At 51.5% G+C, this 22,134-nt stretch overlaps 1 protein-coding gene across 4 annotated transcripts in view; it reads right to left on the bottom strand.

Moving 5' to 3' along the window:
- The window catches only part of TTLL11 (tubulin tyrosine ligase like 11), a 204,011-nt gene that overhangs the window by 55,877 nt on the left and 126,000 nt on the right, over positions 1 to 22,134 (bottom strand). For 2 of the 4 annotated variants that reach the window (XM_066367256.1, XM_066367257.1), the window contains one exon: positions 7,974 to 8,072. The exons of the other annotated variants lie outside the window; for them this stretch is intronic. In XM_066367256.1, coding sequence (XP_066223353.1) covers positions 7,974 to 8,072 — 99 coding nt within the window. The remainder of the gene's footprint in view (positions 1 to 7,973; positions 8,073 to 22,134) is intronic. 4 annotated transcript variants of the gene reach the window in all.

Raw genomic sequence — 22,134 nt, 5'->3', positions numbered from 1 at the left:
AGGCCACCAGAAAGGCTAGTTCAAACCCAGCAAGCGAGCAGGTGTTATTTCCTCAGCAGGGACAGGGAAAGTGCTCTGTGTCTCTGGTGTCATGCTCAGCATTTGGAGAACTGAGGCTTGTGCCCACAGGGTGGCCTCTTGCTATGGTTCAGTGCCCAGGCTCTGGGGCCACTTCCCATCCGTGGTCTAATGCAACCTCAGCAACAGCTAGGGAAGAGAAAAAGCAGTGTGCCCATTTTACAGGCAAGAAAATTGAATGCTGTGGCCACGAACCAGTGAGTACTGACACTTTATTTTTCTCGTTTCTAGTTTGCTCCCAACTCCTAAAAAGTTTCATCTGTGACAGCAATTCTTTCCATTTGGGAAAAGCTCTGTTTGGCTTTTAAAAGTCACTGTCTAAGTCTAACACCTGCCAGTCAATTCCATCCAGACATCCCACCTGCATTCAAGTTGAATACAGTTTGTTCCCAGCCTCCCAAACCACTTTATGCCATTTCCATGTTGTTACTGGCAGCTTCATTCTCACAGTGAGCCGGCCCAGAGCCCTGAAGTCAGCTTTGGCTTCCATCTCTCCCTCACCCTGGTTTCTGGGGACCTGTATAAAAGTCCCCACTGTCCCCTTTCCATTCGGAGGCTCTGATTCTGTACAGGCTCTGGCTCTGGGGAGTCTGAGCCGGCAGGAGCAGTAAGCAGAGGCTGCAGAGGCTGCGGGGTCAGGGTGCCCTGACTCTTGCTGATTTCACGCCTGGGTGCTAAGCACGGTTTCTCATTTGATCTGCACCATAGCCCTGTGAGGTTCCTATAATTCTTACCAGGATTCCCATTTTCCATAGGAGACACAGAGTGGTGACATAATTTACCCAAGGTTCTGCAGATGGCTGGACTCAAGAGCTCACTCTTATGACAACGTACAAAGCTCCTTCCCAACTAATCCGGTTTCTTAAAAGGAGGGGCTCGTGGCACGTGTTAGTCTCCCAGCACTGACCGCAGGACCTGTCTCACCATCTGCGCGGTGAGGACCTGACTGAGGGTCTCAGCTCAGAGCCAGCCAGCCTGCGGTCCCCTCTGCACTGTGACCCTGTCTCACTGTGTGACCCTGGGGAAACAACCAGATAATAGCTGGAGGGCTGCAGCAGGCTGAACGGCAGTCCCGACCTTCCAAACCTGTCAGTGTGACCTTATGGGGAAACGGGTCTTTGCAGATGTAATCAAGTTAAGGGTCTCGGAGATGAGATTACCCTGATCTAGAGCGGGCCCTAGATCGTGAGTCCTTAGAACAGAAGGCAGACACACAGAAAAGAGGCTATCGGAAGACAGAGGCAGAGACGAGACTGATGCCGCCACAAGCCAACAAAGTCCTGGAGCCCCCCAATGCCGGAAGGAGCAAGGAAGGAATCTCTCCTAAAAGCATCACTTAGGAGGGGCTGAGCACCTTGACTTCAGACTTCTGCCTTCCAGAACTGGGAAGGAACACCTTTCTGTTGTTTTAAGCCACCAAGTTTGTGGTAACTTCCTAGAGCAGCCCTAGGAAACCAATACATTTGAGGTCTCAGTTTCCTTATCTCTGAAATGGGTGACCTCAGAGAGTTACTGAGATCATGTATCCGAAAGCAACTAGAATAGTGCCCGGGGCCCAGTAGGCACTCCATACGTGTTAGCTGAACCAAACTAAGCTACTCTGAGTCATTACCTTGGAAACCTCTCCCCGGGGCAGCCCTGGCTGACTGCCTTCGTCTACAATATCAGGCTTGTAAAACGTTTAACTTCAGAGCCCACGAGCCAGAAGGAGGAGCCACGGGGAGTATCCGCTCTGAGCCCAGGTGTGGGGGACGAGCGGGCAGCGCGGAGACGGCGGTGTCCTTGTGAGGCTGGGAACTAGGCGCTGGCCAGTCTCCAGCTCTGACGAGCCTGTCACAGTGGCTTTCGCAAAACATCTGTTTCGGGAACAAGCCCGTTGTTTCAGGCAAGCTCTGGAGATAATAGTATGTTTTTCCTGTACACAGCCATGACATGTTCACTGAAGCTGAATATTTCTAAATGTGACCAATTTCTAAAGTGGCAGGAGCCCATCAAACTCTTCAAGAGCACAGATTGCACGTGGGCAGCCCGCGCTCCCTTTGCGGCCGCAGACTGAGCGGCGTTTCCTCTGGCTGGTGGGAAAGCAGGTGTGTGTGTGGGGGAGGGGCAGGTAGCAAGGGCAGGGAGTCAAGAGCTCTATGAAATTGGTCTCTCCAAAGGTGATGCTTAATTCTGCAAGGGAGTCAGGTCCCCGGGCTTCATGCATATGGATGGCCGTGCAGTCAGTGATAACCTGCCATTTCTCTCCCCACGTTAATCGACTGCAGTTTGCTGCTGAGAATTTGACCGGGAATGGCTCTGCTGGTGCACATACCAATGATCCCCCGGACCCGAGCTTTGCTGGCTGTGACTCCGTGGAAGCCTGGCTCAGATGAGAAAGCCCTGGTGCAGCACCCCGTGTGGAGTGAGCTGACCGTGCCCTGGCGTGAGGTGGAGAGAAGACCAGAAGGCAACGAGAAGAGGCCCGAACGTGTTCCTGCGGCCCCACAGCTGAAGGGAGACAGAGGCCAAAGAAGCAGACCCCTCAGTGACCGCCGGGCAGAGGTTCTTTGAGAGCAAACACATGAAAGCTGTCCTCTTCTCCTCTGGCCCCTGGGGTAGCGATGCGATCTCACTAGTGGGGCTTCTGCCCCTTGGGCAGGCCGATCAAGCCCAGGCTATGCCTGCCTTCACAGACAGTCGTCCCGGCCAGGGCTGGTGCAGGTGTGTTCCTCGGGAGTCAGGTCCACCTGGCTCTGGGGTGGGGCAGTGGAGTCTGGGGGCAGTGGAGTCTGGGGGCAGCAGGGGCCTGGGGGCAGCGGAGGCCTGGGGGCAGTGGGGGCCTGGGGGCAGCGGGGGCCTGGGGGCAGTGGAGTCTGGGGGCAGCGGGGGCCTGGGGGCAGCGGAGGCCTGGGGGCAGCAGGGGCCTGGGGGCAGCGGAGGCCTGGGGGCAGCGGGGGCCTGGGGGCAGCGGAGGCCTGGGGGCAGCGGGGGCCTGGGGGCAGCGGAGGCCTGGGGGCAGTGGAGGCCTGGGGGCAGTGGAGGCCTAGGGGCAGCGGGGTCTGGGGGCAGCGGAGGCCTGGGGGCAGCGGGATCTGGGGGCAGCGGGATCTGGGGGCAGCGGAGGCCTGGGGGCAGCGGGGTCTGGGGGCAGCGGGGTCTGGGGGCAGCGGGATCTGGGGGCAGCGGAGGCCTGGGGGCAGCGGGATCTGGGGGCAGCGGAGGCCTGGGGGCAGCGGGGTCTGGGGGCAGCGGAGGCCTGGGGGCAGCGGGATCTGGGGGCAGCGGAGGCCTGGGGGCAGCGGGATCTGGGGGCAGCGGGATCTGGGGGCAGCGGAGGCCTGGGGGCAGCGGGATCTGGGGGCAGCGGAGGTCTGGGGGCAGTGGAGGCCTGGGGGCAGCGGTTCCCAGTTAGCCCGGAGCTACCCCGCTGTGGAGTCTTCACCCTTAATCCTTTTAGCTTTGGCCTCTGGTCCCTACTCTAGGTCTCTGGGTCCCAGCATCGTCCTCTTCCGCACCAGGCTGCTGCTGGGGTCCCAGCATGCCATGGGGACAAGCCCATCTCAGTGATCCCTAAGCCACCAAGGCCAGGTGCGTAGAGCACAGGAGGCAGTGACTCCGGTTCAACTTTCCCCGAATACCCTAAGCCCTACTGACTGCTCCCAGAGGGAGCGACAGGGAATCAATGTGTTTGGGAAGGAAATCGCTTCAAGTCACAGAGACCAGCAAGTCTGAGGTCCTCGTTCTGAGCATGGATAAGGACTGGGCTCTGGGGACAGGACATGAATTGTTCAAGGCTCCCTGGCACTTGGGTTAAGAACTCAGCTTCCCCAACTCCCAGTGTGGTTTGCTGTGACAATGTCCTCCACTCTTGCTTGGGCCATTATCAGCTCTTCGCAGGCAGAGCCCCTGTGGGACCCCTTCCTGACTCTCGCATGGCAGCTGGGGCCAGGCCCGGAGCAGGAGCTCAGTGACTCGTACTTAGACTGGGAGGACTAGGTCTCCCTGGCCAGATACGGACGTGCAGCGGAAACTGCTGCAAAGGTGTGGTTTCAGGGTTCTGCCAGAACCTCAACTTGCAGAAGGGAGGTGCTGTTTCTGTCTAAATCTACTTGTCGTGTCACTGTAGTCATTTTGCTTGCATAACTGTGATCTTGTGTCCCCACGGTGACAGTGGCTGTTTATGGGAGGCTATGGCGTCCAGGCTCTGCTGAGGACTTGGACACAGGTCCCACTCGGTCCTGCCCTCAGCCCTGCTAGGGAGGATTTATCTTTAAAGGCGGAAACGAGGCTCAGGCGGGTGGTGCGGTGTGCCCAAGGTCACACAGCTCACAAGTGCGGGAGCATGGGTTCTAGTCGAGGTCTGTGCTGTTTTATCAAAGTTGGGCTGTCCTGGCGTAAGAATAGTCATAATGTGTAATGAGAGGTGATGCGAGTTTACTCTGTGCCAGGCTGTGACGTGTATGAGCTCATCTAATTCTTCAGCAAATTATTATAAATTTTTTTTAACATTTTCATAAAATATAGATAAAACACAAAATTTACCATTTTAACTATTTTTAAGGGTACAGTTCAGTGCCATTCGTATTGTTATGCAACCATCACCATCATTCATCTCTAGAACTCTTTTATCTTCCATAAAACTGACACTCTGTATCCATTAAGTACCAACTGCCTATTCCTCCCTTCCCCCAACCCATGACGAGCACCAGTCTACCTTCTCCTGTCTCTGTGAATCTGACTGCCCTGGGTACTTCATATAAGTGGATCCAGGCAGTATTTGCCCTTCTGTGTCTGGCTTATTTCACTTAACATAATGTCTTCAAGGTTCATCCATGTTGTAGCAAGTGTCAGAATGGCCTTCCTTTCAAAGGCTGAATAATATGCCATTGTGTGTACACACCACGTTTTGTTCATCGTTCCTCTGTCAGTGAACACCGAGTCTGCTGCCCCTTTGGGCTACTGTGGACCGTGCTGCTCCGAACATGGCGCACAGACACCAGAGGGAAGAGCTTCATTCGCCCTCTCTACCATACCGAGTAGCCATGACATCTGAGGTGTCAGATGTCCCTCTGTCATCTCAGTTCACCCACTTCTCTCCATTCCTATTGCCGCACCCCCAAATCCAAGCCACCATCACCTGTCACCTCATCGGTGGGTCACCTGAATCTCTTCACTAATCTCCTTGTTTCCAACCTCCCCTTTCAACACCAAAATGCAGATCTGACTGTGTCACTGGCGGCCCTACACCTGTCCCTGGCTCTCTCTCTCCCTCACTTCCTTCAAGTGCTTTTGGGAAATGTCCCCTTCTCAGACAGCACCTCCCCCTCAGCTCAAAGACAGTGTGACCCACACTTCCCCACCTCCAGGGTCCTGTCCCCGCGCCACTGTTCTCCACGGCACTCACCGCCACCTACCAGAGTGTCGATTCTGTGCATTTACACTTCCTTTATTGGCCATCTCCTGTCCTCCTCCCTCCAGCCCAATACAGAACACCAGGTTCACAGAGGCTTGGCGGGGTAGTTTACCACCCTGACTCCTCAGTCCTGGCGCACAGTAGGTGCTCGTGAATATTGGCTGAGTGCGTGAACACATGAATGACGGGCTCCCCTCTGCCTGCAGGATAAAGCCTAAGCTCGCTGGCCTGGCCAAGTCCTGTCATGCTCAGCTCTGTGCCCCTCCCAGCCTCAGGCTCAGCTCTGTGTCCCTCCCTGTACCACATGCCCAGGTCAGCGCTGGCCAGACTGCACTGCTCACCATGTTCTCCCTTGATTTATCAGCCCTGGGCCTTTGCACATGCTGTTGCCTCTGCCCAGGATGTCATATGTCACCTCACCCTACACATATGCTGGCATGGATGGCCCCCTCCACTCTCCTCCATGACACCCTGTTTTTACCTCTTTTGGAGCCTTTCACACTGTCCTGTAATGGCTCGTGTACTTGTCTGCAGCTGGTTCTAAACTGCCAGCCCCAGGCGGGGAAGGGTAATCTTGCTCGCTCTTGGTCCTCAATGCCAGGCACCAGGCGCACAGGAGATGCGCAGCTGGTGTCTAGGGAAGTGTGAGCCGGCCTCTCTAGGGAAGTGTGAGCCAGCCTCTCGAGCCCCGCTGCTTCGTGTGGGAAACGGTGGCTGTGCCACTCCAGCAGGGAGCCCGAGCATTAGACACAACGCTCCGAATGGGGGCGCCTGCCACCGCCCCTGGACATTTCACACCTAGCGGCTCGGCCTCAGCACTAGGACGCCACAGAGAGATAGTAAGCACTTCGGTTAGATCTGCTGTTGCCACGATTCTAGAAGCCACCAGCTGAAGTCCTGCCATCGTTGGTCACCTCTTGGGGCCACACTGACAAGTGTCAGCCCCAGAGAGGATTCCTGTCCTTTGCTGTCTCGGCCATCATATTTTGGCAGCTTGCCCACTGAGCAGAGAAGACCTCTAAGTCCTCTTTCTTCTCCAAACCAACTGTATTTATAATCAGCATGTCACAGAATTGAAAACTTCCAGGGCCTCAGGGACCAGCTGTGCAGAGCTCTCGTTTTCCATCTGAGGACACAAGTTCAGAGAGGTCTACCGACCTGCTCACAGGCTCACAGCTAGTTAGAGATTTCGCTTCCTCCTTCCTTAATGCCGAATTTTAATTCTCTCTAGTTGAACCTACTGGGTCCTTAGCCCCCAAATCTCACTTTGGCTAAATCCTGACCATGCATCATCACCACAGCAATAACTGAAGAGAGAAGGAAACATTTTAACTTCCATAATTTCCAACTAGCAGCATCAAGTTGGTGTTAGGTGTTGGGAAGCTCTTTTCCCAAGGACCTTCTCTGCTACCAAAACAGAAGAAATAGATGTGACTCTCGACCCTCTTGCTCCTAGTGGCCCCCTAGACAAATGGCCTGCCATCAACAGAGGGATGGCAGTGTCCCCCACGGCTGAGCCCCTGCATGGCGAATACCTCTGCCTCCCTGAGAGAGCACTGCCCTTGATCGTGAGCTCAGGAGCCCTGTTTCCGGGCAGCACTGCGTGGAGGGGAAGCGGTGGCAGCCACGCGGGGTCTGGGGCGCGGGCTGTCGGCAGAAGGATCGGGAGGCGAGCGACGGGTGGCCCCAGCTGGAAGTGAACCCAGAGCTCTTGTTCACTGGGGTGGGAGCTGGGAGTCACCCGCTACCACCAACAGACTAATTCACAACCCCTGGTCCCAGAGGAAATCATTGCTCCTAATTATTATTATTAGGCGTAATGACTAATTAGTAAAAATAGTTACCATTTAGCAAGTGCCAGTGTATGCTGGGTACTTAAAGTATATTATTTCTTTTTTCCTATTTTATGCTTCTTAGTTTATTTTCTATTTTTCTAATTACAAAGTCAATAGATGTTCATGGAAAAAAATATTTAAAGATACAGAAAGGCAGAAAGAGGAAAAAAATAACCCAGCCTTTGTTTCAACACCCGCACGTTGCCACTGCTAACGCGTCGGTGTTCTCTGTCTGGATGGCCTCCCTGTCTGCTTCCCGACCCCTCTGGGTGCGCTTCAGTGTGCACGGCCTGTGAGACTCGATGTAGCTGTGCTCATGCTTCTATAAAACGTTACTCTGGACTTGCACAACAATCCTATGAGCTGGGTATTATCACCTCCATTGTATAGACCAGGAGCCTGAGGCTCAGAGAGTGTAAGTAATTTGTCCCAAGTCACACAGCAGATACATGTCAAGTTTTTCTTTTGTCGGACCCTTTCTTTCTCCCCTCTGCCAGGCTGCTCCCCTCTCAGGAAGGGAGAACTGGAAATGGTCTTCATTACATCTCTACTGCTGACGCCCCACGCCCCTGCCCGCGCCCACTGGGCCGCCCCCACTGGCAGGTGTGGTTACAGGGACAGGAGGTGCAGGGTCCTCCAGCTGTGTGGACGCCACTGGCTGGTACCTGACTACGGAAAGCTTCGAGAGGTGAAGCTTCGCTGAAGGCAGTCTGTCAGAACCGAGAGGGAATCTGTGTTTTCTGTCCATATAGAGATCTGGAAAGCTGAAATCAGAAAGCATAATGAACTTATTTTGCAAGCTGTTTTGTTTAAGACAAATACGCGGAACTTCTACAGAGCGGTTGCAGGGGGGCCGGGAGAGGGGCCTCTCTAAGCGGGCCAGCCAAGCTGGGAAAGAGTGAGGACGCTACACACACCCTTGAGGAGGGCGCAGTGACAACCTGGATCCCACGTCCTCTTGAATGGTTTGACAAAGCCATAGGCACCAAACACCTTTCAGTTGGCACCAAGCAGATAAACAAGTGGCACCTCCCACGTGCCAAGCGATGGGCACAGACGGGGCTTATGCCTGGCGAGGAGCTACACCCGCTGCCGGCAGACGCCTGGAAGGAGGGCGTTGTGTGAGGGTGCGGTACGTGCTGGGACATAGACGCGGAACCCTCGAAACCCTCGAGATCAGAGCCCGTTAGGATGAAGGAATTCATGGTTGAGAAGGAAAGTTGGGGGGCCCAGGGCAGGAGCACACTGATGAAGGCCCTTTACCAAAGTCCTGTGTTCACGGAAATGAAGCAATAAGGACAGGGGCCAAACAAAAGATCTTCTCTTCACCGCACGTGTCTCCAGATTAGGAAGAGAAAGATGCCACGCTGTGCTCCCTGGACACGTTCAGACCTTCTCCCTCCCAGTTGAAAGGAGATGTCTGGACCAGGTTCTGTGTACGTGCTTGTGTGAGTGTGTGTTTACTGTGTGTGTGAGTGGACCGTGTGTGTGTCCCACTACCCAAAAATCCAGTCACCTTTAACTGAAGAACCAGTTGCTGAGTCCTACCGTCGGGACCCTGCCGGGGTCATAGGATGTGAATGTGAACTGTGCAGGGTGCTCCGTGTTCAGGTAGGTGCTCAGAGGCTGGGAATCCCTCAACGTGCCTACCACACTCCGCTCCCACCCCTCACTAGCTCCGGGGACTTCAGCCCACTTCCTAACTCTGGGCCAAGGACCCGCCCCCCGGCCCACTTCCCCAGGGAACTCCTCTCCTCTTGACACACGTGGTGGTCAGTTCTAAAGCCCCAGCACATTTCCCAGCCCCCTTGTCTCACGCCCAGCCTCAGCGGCCAGACTGTCCTGGGCTGCCTCTCTCCTCCCCTCGTCCGTCTTCACTCCCCAACTCCCGGGTCCTCTTTCTCTAGTCATTCCCAACGGCATTGACTCACACTCCGCATCCTTGGGAACAGACATGTTTGTGGTTGCCCAGAGAGGTATGTGGAAGGAAATCTGCAGGTGCCTGAACTTCAGGGAGGGGTCGGGAGGACCTGCAGGCATCACCCACCGCGCAGACCCCAGCACCGAGGAGCAGGAAGCCCCTCCTCTGCCCGACAGGTAAGAAAGAGACGCTGGAGTTGGGTTCAAGTCCCAACTCTGCCACTTAGATGTGTGATTTTGGGCAAGTCACTTGTCTCTTCTGATTCTGTTTTTTCATTCTTAAAATGAAGATTTCTCCCTTATAAGGTTGTTATAAAGATGAAGTAATATTTTATATAAATATAAAATAAGAGGTTATATATTTCTCTAAAATGTTTTAAAACACTCATTTTACATACACACACACACACATTACTAGGTGTACACAGTGCCGGCCGTGTCTACACTTCACAAATCTGTCCTGGAGCACACAGGCAACGATGTAATTAAAAGGATTAGGTAAATGTAAAGTATTTTAAGAAAACGCTGGGTGTATTTTCTCCTGTGCTTTGAATGGATTGATATTTATTCTGTCATCTTACAGCCAGGGATTTGCAGGGTTTTTTCCAGAGTGGTTCAGGGACCCCAAATACAATGTATTAAATGTAAAGACACAGGCTAACTTCGCTTCACGCACCACGTCTGAAAATGAAACACAAATTCCTTGAATCCCCACACTTATGACTGAGCTTTCTTTGGAAACAGCATTGGAGAAAATACTAACTAAAAATATTTCTACATTTGACAGTGACCATCAAAGGGACATCTACAACTGTTTGGCTTTTATACATTACTACACCTTTAAGAGACTGCTCACCGGGAGCTCACCAGTCAGCGGCTGGCAGCAGAAGTCCCTCCCACACAGTCCACCCAGAGACCATCGCCAGCCGGCTTCGCCCTGCCCAAGTCTGGAGCTAGGCCTGGCCCAGCAGGGGGAGTCACAATCGCTTTAGCTGGGAATCCTCACGCCCGGCATAAACCAGACTCTAGCGGCTGCTAACCCAGCTCTCACGGAGGTGGTCCACCCGACGGGGCTTCTGCCTCAGTGCCTGTCTGGTACTCCAGGAGTTGCCCACTAGGAGGACGACACCCTGATCAAGTCCTCTGCCCATCTGACTGGTCTCCCTGCCTGCTCCTTCCACCAGGAAGCAGTTGCCATTCTTCATACTCCCGCGTGCCGTCTTGGTCCAACTGTGAACTAAGGAAGCTCAGAAAGCCATGAGACCACCAGTGCATTGGTTACCGTGTGGACTGGGGGCTGGCCTTCCACGCTCCTCCTGATATCATGCACCCTCAGCTGGGGACCCAGAAGAATTCAAGATTAGAGGCTCATGCTCTTTTCATTTTGAAAAGTTTTCTCAACTGTGTCTCTGGTGGCACTGCCCACACCTCGGAACGTGCTAGTCTATATTCCTACCCAAGTCCAAGTTGGGTGTTCTAACACCGCTGGTTTTCAGAGCGCAATAAATTTCTTTGTTGAAGACACAAAAAATAAAGAACTACATAGGTTAGAGAAAAAAAACACATAATCTCACTATCCAGAAATGATCACTTTTAATATTTTGGTAAATTCCCTTCTAGTCCTTTCCTATGAATATATCTTTTTTTTAATATAGTTGAAACCATGCTACATATACAATTTTGGAGGCTGCTTTTACATTTAACATTTTATTATAAACCTTTTTGCCATATCACCAGTTATTTATACATATCTTCAATGACTGAATGACCCTCTCAAACTAATGAATATTTAGATTATTTCCGATTTTTCATTACTTAGATGAACATTTTTACACGACAAGTCTTTCTCATAATTTTTTATTATACCTTTGGTGTAAAATTTCAGAAGTGAAATTTCTGAGTCAACAGATATTAAAATTTTTAAGGCTCTTTCTTGGTATATAATCTGGTTTTAGCCTGTGACCTTATCAGTTGCCAAGGAATAAATTCATAGTCACCAATTCAAAGCTTTTTTTCCTCTGCTATAATCTTGTTTGCCCTGAAGTTAACTACAGACATCACAATAAAATAGGGTGAGACATTAATTTCAACACAAATATTGGCTTAAAAATATTTCACATAGGAGTTGTATGAAACTAGAAGTAATGAGATTAAGCAATATTTTCAAGTGACGCACAGTCACTCTCCCAGTCATAGGAAATAGACACTGAGATTTGTATCTCTAATTATTCTTTAGATCCATTCCTCAAAGCTATGGCTCTGAGTCTGAGTCAGCACCTTAAACAGCCAGAATTGGAAACAGTGAACTCTATTTTTGAGTTTCTTGTGTAGAATGTGAACTCGAGATGTCAGCTGCTCAGAATGCATTTATGTAATAAATTTTTTTTTTAATATCTGTCTTCTCCATGAACCCTCCCCCGACTCCCTCGGGCAGAATTGATCACCCTCCCTCCCATAGCTCACCGCCAGAGCCTCAGTTAGCACTGGCGTTGGTCTTCATCAGATTTGAGTTATTTCTTCAAGTTGCCCGCTGGGCTGGGAGCTCCCAGCAGGCACACTTAGTGTGATTCTCAAGTCTGAGCATGAAGATCAACAAATAACAGGCACACCTCAACGGGATGGGGACTGGTTCTCAACTTGCCAGTAAGCACGCGGGCCGTGCCCTGCTAGGGATCTGGTGTAATGAATGGATCCACACGGGACGAGAAAGGAGACCCAATGCCAGCTCAGCGGCTGTCCATACCATGACGGTCAGAGGACAAGATTATTTCTTCTAAAATGTCTGTGGCTCCAAAACGAAAGACAAACTCATTCGTTAGGTCACAGATATTCATGGAGTCCCTCCCAGGGAGTAAGCGGCACTGCGCTGTGATGGAATTCAGAGGGGATGCAGTGGTCCCCCCTGCTCTGTAGCAAATACATTCCAAGACCCACGGATCGTACCAAACCCTTCGTATACTGTGTTTTCCTCTACATACATCCCTTGTCCCAAACTAGCATGAGACCCAGGGAATTCCATGCCCCTCAAACAACCTCAGTTTTCCCATCAGTAAAACGAGCAGGCTGGAATAGATGACTGTACGGCCCCTCCCAGTTCCAATGTTTTATCAGACCCCTTGTTTCTCTCTTCTAAAGTGTGTGAGGCAGGGGACAATTCTTCGGCCAAGAGCAGTGTCAACGCAGCCATCGTGATGACACTCATTCAGGCTTTCACGTGTCCAGGAAAGCAGCCTCACTTCGTGATTATTCTCACGAAGCAGAATACTTAGTGCTGGCGGGAGGAAGATCCTACCACATGCTGGGGCTTCATGAGCTATGCAAAGAGATCTGTCTCCCATTCTGACAGCGCTGCACTCGGAATGCATAAAATATTGAAGTACTGATGAAGTCATTTTTCATTTCAAGGGTGGTTTCCTCTACTTATCTCTCCATTTGTTTGTCCATAGTCACAGACATCTTCAGCTAGTGGAGCATCTCCTCTGAGGGACACACATGCAGACACGCTGGTCCTCTAGCAGCCGGTGTTCTGGGTTTTCCTCCTGGGCTTGTAGTTGGCCATCTTCTCCCTCTGTCCAAATTTCCTCTCCTCGTGAGGATGCCAGTTGTATTGGACTAGGCCTAGGGTCTACCTGAACAACCTCGTTTTAACTTGATTACCTCCATAAAGACCCTACTTCCAAATAAGGTTCTGTTTTGTTACTGGGGTTTAGGATTTCAACATACAAATTTTGGGGATGAGACACTTCAGCCCAAAGCAGGTAATCAACCTATTCATTCGTTTGTTCCTTCTTCCAACCCTAACTGAGGACCTGCCGCGGGCCAGATGCCGTGCCGGGCATGGAGGTACAGAGCTGAACAGGGCAGTCGGTCCTAGGATGACTGCACTTTGGCAGAGGTGTCACCACACAGACAGATCACTCAGTGTGCCAGAAGTGTGAATCGAGGGGCGGCCACAGGGACAACGGGGCTGCTCGCCTGAGACTTTGGGGCAGGTTTCCCAGGCTTCCGCAAGGTGGTGGTGCTGGGGCCGAGAGGGGTGACAGGCAGGAGGAGAGGAATGCTCGGGTTCCATGCAAAGGAAACGGCGTGCGTAAACAAACAGGAGTGTGGGCGGGAAGGGTACAGCTCTGGAGCGGAAGTAACGGGGATGGAGCCTAAGGTGTGCGGAGAGCAGCGAGAGAGGAAAGATGAGAGAGAAGGGTCAGTTCAGGCAATTATCACGAGACTTCCAGGTGGCAGGGACACACAACTCAGGCACACAACCACTTCCTCCGTTCAGATCATGCTGAGAACCAGGAGGCAAGTGGGAAGCTCCCTGAGGAGCCAAACCAAGATCTCCAAGTTCACATCCCGAAGTTTGTGTCTGCAAGCAAGAGCAGTTCCTCTGGGGCCTCGCTCCACACCCACATACTCCTGCTTTACCCACGCTTCTGACACGCGTGATCTGATTTTCAGACCATCACACTGCCCGGTACACCAGCAAAGGAGGATAGATGAGACGGACGCCACGACCATCCGATCTGCAGCGCACAAAGTGACAGCTGCCAGTCCGAAAACAGAGGAGGAGGCTCTCGCCTCAGCTCTGAAAAACTGCCCAGAGCTGAGGCAAGAACCCCGGGCTCTTCAGGGACACCAGCGCATCACAGAACAACCTGAGACTGGTTTGCAGAATCAGCCTTCAGATAATAAGTCAAATCTACTGAAAAGTATTTAAGGATCCAAGATTCCCAGTTAGCAGGTTAAATACAAGACCATTCAGAGGACAAAGGAATCCTTTGCCCCCAAAGGTCTCCAACAGCCCAGGTTCCACTGTCTTGACCTGGCCAGCGTGAGCCCTCAAGTGCTTGGGGACTCTCAGTTTTCTGTTGGAAGGGACTTCAGGAATCGCTGTGGCCAAATTCTCCCTTTGGGTCGAAGAAAATAAGGCGCAGAGTTGGCCCTGGACGTGTCATCACTCAGCAGGATGGGTTTAGGGAAAGCCCCAGGAGGGGCGGGGCTGGGCAGCTCAGCAGAAGCAGGACATGGGTCGGGTCCAGAGGACAGAGGTGCTCTGGGACAGTGAAGAAGGGAGAAAGGGACAATACAGGCTCTGAGGTCGTGAGGCCTGCCAACCACTCTCTATCCTTTCCAGGGTTCAACACTCCAATTTCTACCAATATTATTTCAACATACAGACGAGGAAACGGAGGCCTAGAAAGGGATAATCAATTTGTCCGTGCAATACAGTGTGAAAGTTCAGAGCCAAAACTGTGGTTCTTTGCAGACTCTGAGTGCCAGTTTTCAAAAGCCCCCAGCCATAGGTCTCCGGGGGAAAACCCAATCCATTTGGCTTTTTGCACGTGACCTTGGTAAGTCTCACATCCTGACACTCTCTCATGAGGCGCGTGTGCTGTCGTTTGGCTACTGCTTGGGCTGATGCGCATGTTACTTACTCCCCTGCAGAGAGGGTAGCGTGGCTTGATTTCAGACTCTAATCCTCATCCCAGTTCTTTAGCACTCTGCTGCTTCGGTAAACGTCCCCGTATTTTGTGTGGCACTTTAGGGACTTGCCAGTTCCTTCACAGTTCCCCCGTCAGCTGAGGGTAACAGTTTGGGAAACAGGGACGCGTTAGTACAGCTTCGAGCCAAACACGGGTTGCAGCCCTGCGCTGCGGCGGTTCCTTTAGAGCACGGTGATCGTTAAAGCAAAGGCTTGTGGGTCTGGGGAGGAAGGGATGGATGTTCTGAACTGTCAAAGCAGTTGGCAATGTTTGGGAAAACATTTTTCTTTTGAGATGCTGCTTGCTTTGTGGGTACAATTTCAACGTTTCCCCCCTGCAAATGAACACTGTTCAAGATTACATGGGAAAGAAACTGGATTTCTTTGATAGTCTCAAATATAATTATTGTTTTGACTGAGAAGTCAACTTTGCATTGCTAAAAAGACAAATCGCCAAACTTCACTATGTGGTTTGCATTTCTTTGTTTTCTGAAAGGGCCGAGGCTGGGTTTTGTGAAATGAGACAGCCAGTAGTCATCACCCCGAGGTGGGTGGGGAAGCCGGTCTTTCAACACTGGGTCCAGGTTCCAATTGATGTGCGCCTGTTTTTAACAATAACAACGATGACCAGACACTTAGATTTGACTCAATGCTGAGACTTTGCCAAGGGTGTTCACCCGTTAGGTCCCCGGTCCTCGGACCAGCACAGTGAGGGAGGCGGGCTAAAGACGGGCCATGGGGCATGTGAGCATTTACCCAACGGACATTTACCAGCTTCTACTGGGTGGCAGGCCCCACACTGGGGACTCCAAGCGGAATAGGACATTGCGCCCCTGCTGCCAAGGAGCTTACGTGGTGAGGTCGTCGGTGCATAGATAGAGCAGGGACTGGGGCCTGGCCGCCGAGGCCCCTCATCCAGTGGGGCTTCGAGTCTGTCACCTGCTGCCTGCAAGGCTGCAACTCTATGGAAGTCAACAGTGGGGCTTCCTTTTGGGAGAGACACCTTCCAGTCTGAACATCTTGAGCACCTTGGGGTTGGCTGGCACCAAGGGGTGCCCCCTAGACCTCCATGGCCAAGCTGAAGAATCATCTAGAACGCTTCAAATCCCGGTCTTCAGAGGCTGCGCCCACATTACGATTCTCCCTCTGCACCCTTCTTCCCCATCTAATAGTACCGCACTGCTTATAACCCTCCAGACACAGAGTGCCTCTACACGCCTCTCTGCCTTTGGATAAGTCAGTCCCTCTGCTCAGAATGTCCTTCTCCGCCCGTGTACCGTGCGAGTCTCTCTATGCCATTAAACCCTGGCAGATGTCATTTCCTCCAAAGTGCACCACTCTCTTCTCTCTGTCACCCCCGTGCCTTGTTCATGCTTTCCCTGATGGACTGACTTGTCACCCTAAATTGTGACTTTTCTTCTTCCTCTGCCTCTGTCCTCTATTGGATCTATGAGCATCTCAGGAGCGGGGGCTGGATCTTACTGGATGTTCCTCAGCACTTATTCTAGAATCCGGCACGTGGCAGATGCTCGACAACTATTTCTAAGACAAATACATAATATCAAGTATTCAGGAAGCACCTAGAACGGGATGTGTTGAAGGCACTGAGATGATTTCTATCCCTCACAATGATTCTACGAGGCGGACATTATTTTCCTTGTTTTACAGATTAGGGACGCGAGGCTTGGAAAAGTTATGAGACCTGCTCAAGCGCAGAGCCGGGAAAAATAACCGGGATCTGAAGACAGATCTGTCTGACTTCAGCGCTCTGCCCAGAGTGCCATGCCGCCCCTGCAGGATTCTCCCCAGGTCTGTCTGACTTCAGCGCTCTGCCCAGAGTGCCATGCCGCCCCTGCAGGATTCTCCCCAGGTCTGTCTGACTTCAGCGCTCTGGCCACAGGGCCATGCCGCCCCTGCAGGATTCTCCCCAGGTCTGTCTGACTTCAGCGCTCTGGCCACAGTGCCATGCCGCCCCTGCAGGATTCTCCCCAGGTGCTGTCCCCTGTGAAGTCTGATAAGGAGTGCAGTGAGCCCTGAGCACTGTCCCCATCTCCACTCACCCGTTCCAGACGACCAGAGGCCAACCCAAAGCAGTCAGTGTAGAGGCCTCCTGGTAGCCCCTGTCACCACCTCTTTCTGCCTGGTTTATCTTAAGAGCACTTCCCACAACATGGATCTGAACAGTAAGTCTTGAAGTATCTTGCTCTTAGTCATTTCAATTCAGAGTTTCATTTTTAATTTTTTTTTTTTTTTTTTTTTGGGTGTGAGTCTGATGGCTTCTAAAAATGGTCAAAGACGAGACTATTTCTTTAAGACGTACAGATCCATCCGTCGGCGAAAAGAAGTCCGGGAGGCAAAGTTAAATTGCATAGTACATCACTGTCCTCAGCCCATTCATCTCTGCCACTCGGTCAAGTAAAAATTTACGGCAGGTATTACCTCTTTGAAAGGGTTCAAGTCCTAGAAAACACAAGCTAAATTTTAAATAGAATATTAATTTCAATGAAAGCTTCAGGGAACACTGTTTATGTTGCTTATCTTTCACACCTGGTGATTAAGTTAATTTACGCTTAATGGAAAAGGATATTTCTAATCCCCAGACAGGCTCAAGACCTGTCTTGGGCTGTGTTTTTGGAGGCCTTTGGCTGATTGTGATGGATGTAATAAAACCAGGAGGCTACTGAACTGACCCCTGGAGGCTGTGTGTGAGGAGGACCCAGGATGTCATGTCTCTGCCCAGTGCTTGCGTCAAAACAAGATCAAAGCGCCAATCGTTTCGTTCTGCCAGCCCTGAAAAGTCCCGCCTCCTGCTTCCTGTCATTCCCTGGACAGGCCGGGCAGAGGGAGCTGGGCTGTGGGGCTTGGGGTGCAGCGTCCGCCATCAGTGCCTGCAGCTGGCCTCCAGCTGCATGCCGGTGCTCTGCGGGGTCCTCTGCATGCACCATCTCATTTAACTCTCATGACAATCCTGAAGGCAGCAACTGTTATCCTCTTATTTGGGGAAACTAAGGCTCAAAAAGGTGGAAGAGCTCATCCGGCTATGGTTCAGTACAGCTCACAATGAAGGTAGCCTTTGACCCTAAGACAGTCTGCTCGTGTCCTTTCCCCTGTAACATCGGGCAGGGGTGGACGTGCTATGGCCCTTGGGCCAGAACCAACTTGCCATCTGTTTTTGTAAATAAAGTTTTACTGGGACACAGCCACGTCTGTTTGATTTCACATGGCAAGGGCAGAACTGAGTACCTGTGACAGAGGCGGTATGGCCAGGAGAGCCTAGAATACTTTCTATCAGGCCCTTGACAGGACAAGTCTACCAACTCCTGCGAGGGGGCCCGTACTATCAGAAGAAAATGACCTGAACACCTGCTATCTGCAAGGCCTGGGTCCAGGTGGGGACAGGGAATCTGAGTTGAAGAAGACCTAGTCCACAGCTTCAAAAAACAGTCTACAGGCTGGCGTTTCTAATAAAATGGCAAGCCCAAACATGGACTGTCTCAGTAGCTCTTCACCTGCCCAGTAACAGAGCCAGGGGCTCGCCCTGCTCTCACCTTCCCTAGCAGGTCACTCGGGCATTGCCGAGAGTTCCTGTGAAGACCTCACGAGCGCCCATGACCAGTGCCGAAGCCCTCATCATCACGCAGAACCCTCCTGTTCTGCCTCTCCTGCGCAGACTCCCGAGGGTCCGTTTCCACAGCCCATGAGGCTGCTGGGAGTGGCCCCGCTCCCGAGCAAGGCTGTCAGGTGAGCACCAGGCCACAGCAAGAGGGCTCCCTCTTCACACTCCCTAGGCTTCTGCCTTTGAATGGAGCCAGATTCCATGGAGCGATGGGGACAGGACTGGGGGTCAGGGAGAGCCTGTGCCTCCTGTGGCTCTCAGGGTCCTGTGTGTGTCAAGTGTCATGGGTCCTGTCACCCAGACTCAGCAGCTTCTGCCTCTCATCCTGTCTCCACAGGGACGTACCCCTAGTGTAAGGGACCCGGGACAGGAACATGAGCCACTTCATTCTCATTGTCTCTCCACCACGCCGCTCTCCTAGTTACAGAACAGACATGCTGGTGGTGGCAGAGGAGGTGGTGGTGGGAGGTGGCCATTGGTCAATGATTCTGCACCAGCAATCCCGGACATGAGATTAAGTGTTCACCCACGTGATGGGTAAAATGAGAAATGCGAGTGTGAACGTGTGAGCATGTGTGTGTCATGAAATCATGATGGCCGTATTAAGTTAAACCATTCAGAAATTGATCACTAGTTAAAGTTCTTTTTTTTTTTAGAGAGAGGAGAGAGAAGGGGGAGGAGTAGGAAGCATCAACTCCCATATGTGCCTTGACCAGGCAAGCCCAGGGTTTTTTTTTTCTGTATTTTTCTGAAGCCGGAAACGGGGAGAGACAGTCAAACAGACTCCCACATGCGCCCAACCAGGATCCACCCGGCACGCCCACCAGGGGGCAACTCTCTGCCCACCAGGGGGCGATGCTCTGCCCCTCCCTGGCGTCGCTCTGTTGCGACCAGAGCCACTCTAGCGCCTGGGGCAGAGGCCGAGGAGCCATCCCCAGCGCCCAGGCCATCTTTGCTCCAATGGAGCCTCGGCTGCGGGAGGGGAAGAGAGAGACAGAGAGGAAGGAGAGGGGGAGGGGTGGAGAAGCAGATGGGCGCTTCTCCTGTGTGCCCTGGCTGGGAATCGAACCCGGGACTTCTGCACGCCAGGCCGACGCTCTACCACTTAGTTAACGTTCTTATTACTTTATTCAGACAAACCTAAACTATTTTGACATTTTAAAAATATCAATTGCACATGGTTCAAGCTAATGATTGGTACTTGGTTTTCCCCCCAATTTCCTTACATGGAAAAAGAAAATGTTGGCTACTTTCTTTATGTTATCTCCAAAATTTGTTTTTAAATTTTATTGGTTTATAAAGTTGGAAAGTCTGGAAATTGCTTATCTTATACCAGCAGCAGCTGGCCCCAAAACACCCTCATAAAATTTGGCAGGAGCTATCAAAATTTTAAATCACCTATTCTTGGACCCTGAAATGTTATTTCTAGGGATCTATCCTGCATAAATATTGGCTTATGTAGACAAAGACACACACACACACACACACATGCACACATGCACACACACGCAAGGGAGAGTGGTTCCTGGTACCACTGTTTGAAATGTGAAACAGTGGAAATAACCAGTCCCCATCATCGGGGGTTATAAAAAGTATAGAAAAGCCCCAAAATACAATAGCACTCGGGCTGTAGAGACAATAACGTCTACAGCTGGATCTACCGATATGGAAAGATGTTCTGACTGTTCTGGGAGGTAAAACAGAAAGTCACAGAATGGCACTGGCATAGCAGAGCACATAGAATGATTCCATCCCTATACATCTTACAATAACAATACAAATCCATGTCCCCTTGCAGGCTGAACTATCATGGAGTTCGGAAGGACAAGAGCAAATCGTTTACAGTGGTTATCGCTGGAAAGTGGAGCTGCGATTTAGGGAAAGGCTAAATGGGAAGACTGGACTGTCAATTTACGTACTTGGTGCAGTGTCTGAATTAGTTACAAGGCAGGTTGATTATTACTTCTATAATTTTTAGACAGAGAAATAAAGGGGGAATGAGCCTGGATAGGCAGTGGGTATGCAAAGCAGAATGGAAGAGAATACAGAAAAAGGGAAAATTCATTTTGATTCTGGGTTCAGGGGAGAATTTCAGAGGAAGTTCTTCCCGAGCGGAGCTTGAAAAGGTGGCCAGAAATCAGAACAGGAGAAGCGGCAGCCGGCCGAAGGATTCTTGAGCTCCGGTGAGCCTGAGCATGGCTAACCACCTCAGGCTTGACCGGTAGCTGATGGTGGTCAGACGGCTGGAAAAATTGTTAGGAAATTTGATCTCCAGGTAAGATTCTTTATTTAGACAAACCTAATTTCTCACCAGGTAAATGTTTCTCCCTTGGGACTGGGGCTGGTTTATTTTTGGGTTGGGGAGCCATTACAAAGACATGACTGATGACCTGTCCAGGATCCATTTCCTCCCTTCCTGTTTCCTGACAGAGGTCACCTGCTACTCAGGAATCCGTGCCCCATCCTCAGGCCACATGCCCCAGGGGAGGCTGACCTCGGCCCAAAGCACAGAGCAGGGTCACTTCTGGTTGGTCTAAACCAACTGTGGTGGGCCCGCTGCCACGATTGACAATATGATGTAGGTTTGGGACCAGGACCCAATTCTGGCCAATGTGATGTAATAAGATACTGGCAAAGGGGCTTCTGGGAATGGTTTCTTGACTCTTTAAAGATACGTGAGGAGAGGTGGTTCCCTTTCCTGTCTCAAGATGCTAACTTGGGATATGACCCCTGAAACTACAGAGATCATCCTGTAACTGGAGGGGGACAAAGCCGAGGACGAAGCCACGGTACTGAGGATGGAGAGCAGAAGACGGCAAGGCCCCGGCCGCCCCCGATGTCGCGGAGCCTCCGCACCGGCCAGCGCTGAGCTGCTCTGGCTTTGGGCGTCCTGCCTTGGGCGCTGCGTCATTCCCTAGAGTTGAGGTACGCCAAGTTCAGTTGGGTTTTCAGTTATTTGTAGCCAAAAACATTGCGACAAATTAAAAAAATATTCTTTCCAGTGACAGATTAAATCACCTCGTTATTCAAACAAATATTTTCTGTTGTGTGCTAGAAATCAATTTTCACTTCCATAAATACACTTACCTTTAAAACCCACTAGGATTGATGGTTGCACAACATTGTGAATACACTTAATGACACAGAACTATACACTTTAAAATCATTTAAAATCACGGAAATGGTAAAATTTAGGTGATGTCTATTTTGCCGCAATAGAAGAAGAAAAGAGAAAGGGCAACCCAGAGCCCCTGGGAAGTGAGCGTGAGGGAGGGGCAAGAACGAATATACTCTCTAAACCTTCCATTTCTCCTTGCTCCACAGGAAACAGACTGCACCTGAAAAAATTCGCTAGAGTTAAGTTCTGCCCCCGGAATGGAATAATATGGGGCCATTAAAAAGACAAGCAGACACTTCTGCTTTGGGCTGTGACAGAATGATGGCAATTTTACACTCCTGCCTTAAACAACCATAAAACTCAGAAACTCTGTTGAGGGAAGCGCGATCATTGGACCACAGACAGCGCAGGCGCGTGATCCTCGAGCAAGGGGAGCATGAGGGGCCCCCCACGAACCAGGCTTCTTACGGATCACGGGCCAGGGGTGCGGAGAGCAGCAGACCGTGAGCTACTGAAGCGGAGATCAGCACTGGGGAGTGCGGTGTCTGTGTGTCTGCAATGTGTGGGCGGGTAACCGGGAGCAGCAGTCTGGGAATGGGGTAGGGCGGGGGAGGGGCGCTCCTCCCCTGCTGGGTTGAGGACCGGAAGTGCAGGGCCAGACTCAACGAGGACTAACCGAGAAGGGTTGATGCA

The sequence above is a fragment of the Saccopteryx leptura genome, chromosome 2 (genome assembly GCF_036850995.1).
Source record: "Saccopteryx leptura isolate mSacLep1 chromosome 2, mSacLep1_pri_phased_curated, whole genome shotgun sequence".
Lineage (NCBI taxonomy): Eukaryota > Metazoa > Chordata > Mammalia > Chiroptera > Emballonuridae > Saccopteryx > Saccopteryx leptura.
The sequence above is the reverse complement of the archived record's forward strand: the minus strand, read 5'-3'. Positions and strand labels throughout refer to the sequence as shown.